Here is an 11,373-nt window from a genome sequence, read left to right as displayed (position 1 = left end):
TAACAAAGATAATTTCTGAAGTGACATGCCATCATAACCTTGATCATACTATTTGTAAACATATGTAGTGGATGCAGCGATCAAAACAATGGTAATGACATGAGTAAACAAGTGAATCATAAAGCAAAGACTTTTCATGAATAGTACTTCAAGACAAGCATCAATAAGTCTTGCATAAGAGTTAACTCATAAAGCAATAAATCAAAGTAAAGGCATTGAAGCAACACAAAGGAAGATTAAGTTTCAGCGGTTGCTTTCAACTTGTAACATGTATATCTCATGGATAATTGTCAACATAGAGTAATATAACAAGTACAATATGCAAGTATGTAGGAATCAATGCACAGTTCACACAAGTGTTTGCTTCTTGAGGTGGAGAGAGATAGGTGAACTGACTCAACATAAAAGTAAAAAAGAATGGTCCTTCAAAGAGGAAAGCATCGATTGCTATATTTGTGCTAGAGCTTTTATTTTGAAAACATGAAACAATTTTGTCAACGGTAGTAATAAAGCATATGAGTTATGTAAATTATATCTTACAAGTTGCAAGCCTCATGCATAGTATACTAATAGTGCCCGCACCTTGTCCTAATTAGCTTGGACTACCGGATCTTTGCAATGCACATGTTTTAACCAAGTGTCACAATGGGGTACCTCCATGCCGCCTGTACAAAGGTCTAAGGAGAAAGTTCGCATTTTGGATTTCTCGCTTTTGATTATTCTCAACTTAGACATCCATACCGGGACAACATGGACAACAGATAATGGACTCCTCTTTAATGCATAAGCATGTGGCAATAATTATTATTCTCATATGAGATTGAGGATATATGTCCAAAACTGAAACTTCCACCATGATTCATGGCTTTAGTTAGCGGCCCAATGCTCTTCTCTAACAATATGCATGCTCCAACCATTAAGGTGGTAGATCTCTCTTACTTCAGACAAGACGGACATGCATAGCAACTCACATGATATTGAACAAAGAATAGTTGATGGCGTCCCCAGAAGCATGGTTATCGCACAACAAGCAACTTAATAAGAGATAAAGTGCATAAGTACATATTCAATACCACAATAGTTTTTAAGCTATTTGTCCCATGAGCTATATATTGCAAAGGTGAATGATGGAATTTTAAAGGTAGCACTCAAGCAATTTACCTTGGAATGGCGGAGAAATACCATGTAGTAGGTAGGTATGGTGGACACAAATGGCATAGTGGTTGGCTCAAGGATTTTGGATGCATGAGAAGTATTCCCTCTCGATACAAGGTTTAGGCTAGCAAGGTTATTTGAAACAAACACAAGGATGAACGGTGCAGCAAAACTCACATAAAAGACATATTGTAAACATTATAAGACTCTACACCGTCTTCCTTGTTGTTCAAAACTCAATACTAGATGTTATCTAGACTCTAGAGAAACCAAATATGCAAACCAAATTAGCAAGCTCTAAGTGTTTCTTCATTAATGGGTGCAAAGTATATGATGCAAGAGCTTAAACATGAGCACAACAATTGCCAAGTATCAAATTATTCAAGACATTGTAGCATTTTCCAATTCCAACCATATAACAATTTAACGAAGAAGAAACTTCGCCATGAATACTATGAGTAGAGCCTAAGGACATACTTGTCCATATGCTACAGCGGAGCGTGTCTCTCTCCCACAAAGTGAATGCTAGGATCCATTTTATTCAAACAAAACAAAAACAAAAACAAACCGACGCTCCAAGCAAAGTGCATAAGATGTGACGGAATAAAAATATAGTTTCAGAGGAGGAACCTGATAATGTTGTTGATGAAGAAGGGGATGCCTTGGGCATCCCCAAGCTTAGACGCTTGAGTCTTCTTAGAATATGCAGGGGTGAACCACCGGGGCATCCCCAAGCTTAGAGCTTTCACTCTCCTTGATCATATTGCATCATACTCCTCTCTTGATCCTTGAAAACTTCCTCCACACCAAACTCGAAACAACTCATTAGAGGGTTAGTGCACAATAAAAATTAACATGTTCAGAGGTGACATAATCATTCTTAACACTTTTGGACATTTCATAAAGCTACAGGACATTAATGGATCAAAGAAATTCATCCAACATAGCGAAAGAGGCAATGCGAAATAAAAAGGCAGAATCTGTCAAAACAGAACAGTCCGTAAAGATGGATTTTATTAGGCCACCATACTTGCTCAAATGAAAATGCTCAAATTGAATGAAAGTTGCGTACATATCTGAGGATCATGCACGTAAATTGGCTTAATTTTCTGAGCTACCTACAGGGAGGTAGACCCAGATTCGTGACAGCAAAGAAATCTGGAACTGCGCAGTAATCCAAATCTAGTACTTACTTTACTATCAAAGACTTTACTTGGCACAACAAAACTCAAAACTAAGATAAGGAGAGGTTTCTACAGTAGTAAACAACTTCCAAGACTCAAATATAAAATAAAAGTACTGTAGTAAAAATATGGGTTGTCTCCCATAAGCGCTTTTCTTTAACGCCTTTCAGCTAGGCGCAGAAAGTGTAACTCAAGTGTTATCGAAGGGTGGTGCACCTACAGCGGGGTTTGGAGTTTTCTCAACCATGCATAGTATATTGGATACATAAGTTTCAGCGTCTCCCTTTTCATTAGTCTTGGGCTTGCTACTCTCATCGAACAAATTTTCAGGAACAAGCCAAGCATAGTTATGTTCTAGTGCATCATTCATAGCTAGGAATTTACATGGTATTGGTGCTTTGATCTCCCCACCATCATTAATATTATTAGTGTACCTTATTCTATCCATGTCCATTTTTTCAAGGAGACCAACAAAATTAGTATGAGAACCAAGCATATTAAATTTAGCAAAGACCTTTCTAGCCTCTCTTGCTAGACCACCAAATTCTCTAAGAAGGGTTTCTAAAACAAAATCTTTCTTTTCCCCCTCTTCCAAATCACCAAGTGTAAGAAACATGTGTTGGATTATAGGATTGAGATTAACAAATTTAGTTTCCAACATGCGAACTAAAGCAGACAGCAGCAATTTCATAAGTAGGAGCAAGTTCTACCAAGTGTCTATCTTCAAAATCTTCAACGGTACTAACATGGGTGAAAAATTCTTCTATATTGTTCCTCCCAATTATAGACCCTTGTCCTACAGGTATATCTTTTACAGTAAAATTAAGAGGAAACATGTTGAAATAAGTAAAGCAAATGCAAGTAACTAATTTTTTTTGTGTTTTTAATATAGAGTGCAAGACAATAGAATAAAGTAAAGCTAGCAACTAATTTTTTTGTGTTTTGATATAAGTGCAGCAAACAAAGTAGTAAATAAAATAAAGCAAGACAAAAACAAAGTAAAGAGATTGGGAAGTGGAGACTCCCTTTGCAGCGTGTCTTGATCTCCCCGGCAACGGCGCCAGAAAAAGAGCTTGATGGCGTGTATTTCACACGTTCGTTGGGAACCCCAAGAGGAAGGTATGATGCGCACAGCAGCAAGTTTTCCCTCGTAAAGAAACCAAGGTTTATCGAACCAGGAGGAGCCAAGAAGCACGTTGAAGGTTGATGGCGGCGGGATGTAGTGCGGCGCAACACCGGGGATTCCGGCGCCAACGTGGAACCCGCACAACACAACCAAAGTACTTTGCCCCAACGAAACAGATGAGGTTGTCAATCTCACCGGCTTGCCGTAACAAAGGATTAACCGTATTGTGTGGAAGATGATTGTTTGCAGAGAAAACTGTAAAAACAAGTATTGCAAGCAGATTTGTATTTCGAGTATAAAAGAATGGACCGGGGTCCACAGCTCACTAGAGGTGTCTCTCCCATAAGATAAAAGCATGTTGGGTGAACAAATTACAGTCGGGCAATTGACAAATAGAGAGGGCATAACAATGCACATACATGTCATGATAAGTATAGTGAGATTTAATTGGGCATTACGACAAAGTACATAGACCGCCATCCAACCGCATCTATGCCTAAAAAGTCCACCTTCAGGTTATCGTCCGAACCCCTCCAAGTATTAAGTTGCAAAGCAACGGACAATTGCATTAAGTATGGTGTGTAATGTAATCAACAACTACATCCTCGGACATAGCGCCAATGTTTTATCCCTAGTGGCAACAACACAACACAACCTTAGAACTTTCTCGTCACTCGTCCCGGTGTCAATGCAGGCATGAACCCACTATCGAGCATAAATACTCCCTCTTGGAGTTAAGAGTAAAAACTTGGCCAGAGCCTCTACTAATAACGGAGAGCATGCAAGATCATAAACAACACATATGCAATAACTTGATAATTAACATAACATGGTATTCTCTATCCATCGGATCCCGACAAACACAACATAGAGTATTACAGATAGATGATCTTGATCATGTTAGGCAGCTCACAAGATCCAACAATGAAGCACAATGAGGAGAAGACAACCATCTAGCTACCGCTATGGACCCATAGTCCAGGGTGAACTACTCACTCATCACTCCGGAGGCGACCATGGCGGTGTAGAGTCCTCCGGGAGATGAATCCCCTCTCCGGCAGGGTGCCGGAGGAGATCTCCGGAATCCCCGAGATGGGATTGGCGGCGGCGTCTCCGGAAGGTTTTCCATATCGTGGTTTTTCGCATCGGGGGTTTCGCGACGAAGGCTTTAAGTAGGCGGAAGGGCGAGTCGGAGGGCCGACGAGGGGTCCACACCATAGGGCGGCGCGGGCCCCCCTCTGGCCGCGCGGCCCTATGGTGGCGGCGCCTCGTCGCCCCACTTCGTATCCCTTTCGGTCTTTTGGAAGGTTCGTGGCAAAATAGGACCCTGGGTCTTGATTTCGTCCAATTCCGAGAATATTTCGTTACTAGGATTTCTAAACCAAAAACAGCGAGAAAACATCAACTGGCACTTCGGCATCTTGTTAATAGGTTAGTTCCAGAAAATGCACGAATATGGCATAAAGTGTGCATAAAACATGTAGGTATCATCAATAATATGGCAAGGAACATAAGAAATTATCGATACGTCGGAGACGTATCAGTACCCGATAAGGTATGCCCACGTCAGTGGGATCGTCGCTGCTCTCGTTGTTGAACTCATCCTCGCGCTGCGGTGGAGAAGAGTTCAATAAGGGACCCGATTGCGTGTTTAGATTTCTCTACAAGGTCCTTGTTAGTTCCATGTTGTATTTTCCTTCCTTTTTCGATGCTTGATTTTAATTTTCACTACCACCGCTTTAATATAAGAAGCTTTCGGGGCCTTTAAGACCCATCCCTTGTTCCAAAAAAAAAACAATTTAATATAGGGTTATTTTCACAAAACCATAACTATTGCACCTAGGGTTTCAGATAGCCACAACCAAATTGATTACTTTTTGAAATAACCATAAAAATTGGGTCAGTTGTTTCACAGAACCCAAATATCGCCTTTGAAGCTGCTTGATGGTGTTCCTAATACCTAGTCCCACCAGTCAGTTAACATGTGAAGCTGATTTCCTTTTTTCTTCTTGAAACGGACTTGGGCTGTATTTTTTTTTTTGAACAAAGACTAGCTCAAAGTTACAAAAAACAAAAATTATTTTCAACACCTAGAAAAATGAACTCTGGTTATTTATCAAATACATGAGTTTCAATTACTGGATTTTAAAGATTTAATTAGAGAGATTGTTTTTCGAAATTTTGACGAAAACTTTCCTAAACTACAAAAACTTTAAAACAACAGGGTAATATGAGATCACATTTGCACATAATTATCATGTGGGTTAGTTTAAATAACTATCACTCTCCCTGAAAAAGAATAACTGAACTTTTCTTCTTCATAGTTTTGAAATATTTTGAGTTTTTATCATCAAGGCTAGACATGTCCACCCAAGGTACGATTTGGTCTGGTGCAGATAAACGGGTCGAACAACTTGAGTACGGAGGGTTGTGAGATGTTGTCTTGTGAAACAATCTAGCCCCAGAGTTGTGGTTATGTGACAAATTCTATCCGGTTGTGGTTTTGTGAAATCCTTACACGATAGTTGTAGTCTTGTGATGTTTACTCTTTAATATATGTCATTATAGTATTCATCCCTACAATTATTTGTTTACACCATTTATTTGTTTTTGAATCCAAGAATCACATAGGTTCTTACACTAATAAATCGGTGAGATACCAAAATGCACATTTATACCTTACAATATTAACAAATATGATGTCAAATGACATTTGATGACAAAATAATTCAACAAACATACTCCAAAGTTTACCTTGTAAGTGTAAATTTAGTCTAGTTTTCGTCCAAGAATGGCGAAAAACAATCCAAATTTTGACTTGGACTTTTAGAAATGTTAGAATTAGAATAGAAAACCACACAAATACTATAGAAATACATTTGCAAAGCAGAAAACACATGAATTTTGTAGGTACCTATTCAACAGCATAAGAAACAAAAAACATGGGAATAACATGTGTTCAAATCAAAGTCAACACACAAACAAAATATGAGAGGAAATAATTCTTTTCTCTATTTTTCATTTGTTTTTTTTTGAATTGAATAGATGAAGAGTGTGCAAAGAAATATTTCTCATGAATTTCTTATATTCACCATGTCTGTATTGTAAAAGAAATAAGAAAATAAAGAAGACATTAAAATGTACACCACATCACATGAGCATCAAACAGCCACCCTCCACTCTGCTACAGTCTACAGTCTCTAGTCTAGTCCCTGCTGCTGCTACCACATTTGCTCTCCCAGCTCCTTCTCCCTCCTATAGCAATCAAACCACCAGCGACCAGCTCCACTCCCCTCCCCTACTCCTCCCCCCTCCAGCTCCTCCAGTTCATGTCCTGCTGCTTCCCATGTCGCCGCCTCTCGAGCTCGACTACATAGGCCTCTCGGCCGCCGCCGGCGGCCGCGCGGACGACGACCTCAAGGGCACCGAGCTCCGTCTCGGACTTCCCGGCTGCGAGTCGCCCGACCGCCGTCCAGCCGCCGCCGCCACCACCCTGGAGCTTCTGCCCACCAAGGGCGCCAAGCGAGGGTTCTCCGACGAGGTCGTGCCGCCTGCGCCGGCTGCCGCCGGCGGGAAGGGCAAGGACAAGTCCGGGGATGAGAAGGACAAGAAGGTCGCCGCACCGCCGCAGCCTGCTGCCAAGTAGGTGCCTTTCTCTCCTGCTAATTTTGTAGATTCAACGGTTTCTTGGTGTTCTGCCGAGTTTCGCAGGATGGCTGGGGGTTGGAGCGCCAGCCGCCCGGGGAAGTGATGTGTAATTCGGGGAATTTTGTGGCGGGTTAGTATGTTACGGTGAATTGGTTTGCTTGGGCCTTCTTGAAGGGAGTAATTTGGAAGCTGCGGCATGCATTTGATGGAATTCTGTTTGTCGATTCGTGGAAGAACTCTTTTTTGGGTGGAAATTTGGTGCAAAAGGCCTGTTTTGCGGTTGCTGTCTGTGGTTTGAGGAGCGTGCAGGGGTAGATATTTATACATCTGCGGTTGAGGAGCACTTTCACTAATTTACTATGAAATTACATTTCAATTTTGCTCCCCTTTCTGTCTAAAGTTAGATGTGTGATTTTGTTCTTCGATGTTTCATTACGAAGCTGACAAGAGCCTCACATCTGCAAATTTCTGCACTTGGCTTGTATTATAATGGTCCATTTTTTATCTACCTTTTATTCATGGTTTACTCTGCAAACTATGAAGTTTCTAGTTGCTTTCACCTTTTCCTGAGGCATGTTCGTTTCAACATATAACCTTGCGATTTGTTTCGCTTGATACTTAATTGGTTGCTTTTAGCTCGTGTTCATATAGCAAAACCAAATGCTGGGTCGCCTCCATTTCCAGTTCTTATTCAGAATTACTGATGCGCAGGGCTCAGGTGGTAGGATGGCCACCAATCCGCAGCTACCGCAAGAACACCATGGCAACCACCACCAACCAGCTGAAGAGCAGCAAGGAAGATTCTGACGCCAAGCAGGGGCAAGAGTTTCTGTATGTCAAGGTCAGCATGGATGGTGCGCCTTATCTGAGGAAGGTTGACCTCAAGACATACAAGAACTACAAGGAACTTTCTGTGGGGCTTGAGAAAATGTTTAGTGGCTTCAGTACTGGTGAGGCTGCTCGGATTCTGTGCAAATTGTTGCTATTTTGAGTTGAAATATAATTTGATCTCCAGTAGAAGAAATGCATCATTACACATCCACCGCCCTGTTTCACTGAAGAAAGAACCGATAACTGTGTTTGAAAACGTTCTTGCAATATTCAGGTTGATGAAGAGGATTCTTTCCAGAGCCGGTTAGATTGCTTATTGTGGTGACAATCATTTTGTGATTCTTCCTTACTAAATCTTTCCATGCTATTATCTCTGCGTGTTTGTTTCGCTTGATGCCCAGTTTCAACCATATATTATTTCTGGTGGACTAAATATTATTTTCTAATTCAATTTTTTTTTGTGTTTAATATTGATCGGCGAACAAACTAACAGTTTAGATCCAACTGTCATAAATATGCCTAATTGCTCGTGCTAGTATTTTCTTAAGGGATTCTACTACTATCCTTTTGAGTCTGGAAATATCACTCTTATCATTCATAAAGCTTTTCATAAACAGCAGTGCCACTGTCATACTACCACTATAACCATGTCTCATCAAACCTACTAATTAAGAATGTAAGTTGCAGAAAGGTAGATATGAAGGGACATAAATTTTATCTAAATAATAATGTTGTGTTGAGAAGTTTAATGTGAGGAGTGCTTCTCAGACTGTTTGTTTGTTTCACCTATCACCTGACATGTTGTACTGGGTCTTATGTTGTACCAGGGAAGGATGGTGTATCTGAGAACAAAAAGGATGGTGAATATGTTCTGACTTACGAAGACAAGGATGGAGACTGGATGCTGGTTGGTGACGTCCCGTGGGAGTAAGTTATCTGATCTAATTGTTAAACAAGTGGAGAAAGGAGAACTTTAGAAGATAGTTTAGCTTCTGTAGTGAACTTCTAACGAATAATCCATTATAAGATTGTGCCAATTTTTGTTGATTATAACTACTTTCTAGAACCTGCAGCTGTGATTAGAGTATCTCTTCATATAAATTTTATTTTTATTAGTTTGCAACTTTGCATGCTTCCAGATAAAATGAACTTGTTCTGTAAAGCAGCCACAAACTCTTTCCACGCTTTTTTGTTATTTTAGAAGGCATGCAGTCACCCCCCTTAAAAGTTTGACACAGATATACTCAAATTTATTTAGATGTATCTCATAAAAAGTTTCCTATTTGATTTTAGAAGGTGTTTCTGTTAGGGAAAGCAAGGATCTAGTAATTTATTTGGATTGCACTGGCGCCAGAAGAACAAGTAAATAAAAGGGACCTAGTAGCCTAGTAATAGTTACTTGGTTATCTTCTCAATCGAGTTGTAATTACGTGACTGTGGTGTTTTATTGCTGCCTTATAGTGCCTCTAGTCTAAACAAGTGAATGAGTTTTAGTGCAGTCCTAGTTCACTGTAATTCTTCTTCTGTCTGTTTGACTGTTATAACTCCGTTGTAAGGAAAACCATTAATGTCTGGTGAATACCTGTCTTTGAGCTTATCAAGTACTCTTTGTTTTGTTTTAATTGCAGGATGTTCACCGAGTCCTGCCGAAGGCTCAGGGTCATGAAAGGTTCAGATGCAGTCGGACTTGGTATGTTCAGAAGTGTTGTGTTCAATATGCATTTTTGTGTTTTACTGTTCACCTGCCGATCATATGTACTACCTCCGTTCCATATTAACTGTCGTGGATTTGTCTAGATTCACATATCTACACACTAAAACATGTCTAGATACATGCATATGTCTAGATACATGCGTATCTAGACAAATCTGCGAACGGAGGATAGTTCTTAGTTATTTTATTTAACAATTTATTTTCATCATGTGACTGCCATAACGTTGAAGCTGTTTCCCAGGCTTGATTCATTATTTTGACTGCACTATAGCGGGAAAGCATTGTAGTCTCCAAAAGACTCATCGTACTTGAAAGAATGTTTACTTGGAGCTTAAATATATTTAAGCACAGCAACATTAAATTAGAATGCTAGTCTGCTTCTGTTCCTTTTTATGAGTAAACAAGCCTTGTGAGTGTTCAAAGTGTTTGGATATAGCCCCCATTCCCCATCTCTAGAGAACCACAATTCTTTTCATAATGTCATTAAAAGAGAAAAATGGCATGCAGGAAGTTGTAATCAATCCCTGGTTGGTCCGAGGGACAGACCATAAATTTTGCCTTTTCCACCTCTTACTATAAACAATCAGAGTCTGCATTTGGTTGAGCCAAGCATTCCCTGGAAACCTAGCTAATAATAAAAAACAAGTATTAGGGATTTGGTAGTTATAACAGCTTTACCTTGATTTACATGATTCTTTTTCCAGCAACTATTATTTCTATAGCTATGCTGCTCCAGGCAAAGTTCCAAAATTAAAACTCATGCTATATTTGTTGATATGTTTGATGTTTAAAGGTGTGAGCCTTGTAGGCTTTTTTATGTACCTTGTCTTTATGCATGCATTTGATGTTGCTACTTTTTGAATTGTTTTCCTTTTGTTTACTGTTTAAGTTCACTTAGGAAACCTCCACCATCCCACATGAAGTACCATTTCACAATTCCATCTTCACATGCTGGACTGATCCTATCTGCTATTTTTCAGCGGCTCCAAGGGCAGCTGATAAGTCCAAGATTAAGAACTAAAATGGTTGGTGCTGCCCACAGTCAAAGGCAAAACTGAAGATCAAGTCACTGACTGTAGGGCAGGTTATCGGAGCCAGGCCGTCTAACAGCATCAAGACGAGACCGCACATATCGTCAGTACTACATGGTTTTGTATCCGCGAGTAAAACCTGCCAAGATTGTTTTGTCGTTAGAAGTTTCGTGATATCTCCTAGATACTTAATATGCTGTATTTTGTCGTGCCCACGTGGTTGTATGCGTGTTATTTCCCTCCGTGTAAATGGTTGGTAAAGCAGTGCTGTACTGCTGTGCTTGAGGACCTCTACCTATTTTGCCAGTGTGCTGTCCTGAACCGGGTTTTCCTCGTCGTAAATGTTTAATGAAGGTTGCAAGCTTATTATATCTGATTTGTCCTAGAAAAAGAACCATCCAAGGTTCTTACAGCATAACTGCCAGTCTCTTGCCGTTCTAATCATAATACTGTTTGAGGATCGGATGAGTGGATCCTTTGATTTGTTCCCCATTTGCTTTGAAATCTAGGCGTTGCAAGGTGAAACATCTAATCTTTGCCAGCTCTGAGCCTTTGGTGTGCACTGTGGAGTTGCTGGGTGGGGAGTGGGGACATGAACTGCACACGCAACATTATTATTATCATTTCAAGTTGATCATGGTTGTTCGTTCCATAGAGGTTGCTAGTCTAGCCTAAAAGGCTTCC

At 40.1% G+C, this 11,373-nt stretch overlaps 1 protein-coding gene across 1 annotated transcript; it reads left to right on the top strand.

Annotated features, from left to right (window-relative positions):
* The first annotated feature begins 6,635 nt into the window (after positions 1 to 6,635).
* On the top strand, positions 6,636 to 11,059 carry LOC124666009 (auxin-responsive protein IAA3-like). The gene is made up of 5 exons (XM_047203358.1): positions 6,636 to 7,107; positions 7,825 to 8,063; positions 8,772 to 8,871; positions 9,573 to 9,634; positions 10,639 to 11,059. Exons 1-5 carry the CDS (start codon positions 6,812 to 6,814, stop codon positions 10,677 to 10,679), a joined length of 738 nt encoding a protein of 245 aa, XP_047059314.1. The 5' UTR covers positions 6,636 to 6,811; the 3' UTR covers positions 10,680 to 11,059.
* Positions 11,060 to 11,373: the final 314 nt, after the last annotated feature.

Source organism: Lolium rigidum, chromosome 6 (assembly GCF_022539505.1).
Source record: "Lolium rigidum isolate FL_2022 chromosome 6, APGP_CSIRO_Lrig_0.1, whole genome shotgun sequence".
NCBI lineage: Eukaryota > Viridiplantae > Streptophyta > Magnoliopsida > Poales > Poaceae > Lolium > Lolium rigidum.
The sequence above is the reverse complement of the archived record's forward strand: the minus strand, read 5'-3'. Positions and strand labels throughout refer to the sequence as shown.

Excerpts from the sequence above, each read along its gene's own strand:
- LOC124666009 (XM_047203358.1), top strand. The coding sequence starts at position 6,812 with ATGTCGCCGCCTCTCGAGCTCGACTACATAGGCCTCTCGGCCGCCGCC. Across the intron at positions 7,108-7,824 it reads CCGCCGCAGCCTGCTGCCAA|GGCTCAGGTGGTAGGATGGC; the intron begins GTAGGTGCCTTT and ends ACTGATGCGCAG. Across the intron at positions 9,635-10,638 it reads TTCAGATGCAGTCGGACTTG|CGGCTCCAAGGGCAGCTGAT; the intron begins GTATGTTCAGAA and ends GCTATTTTTCAG.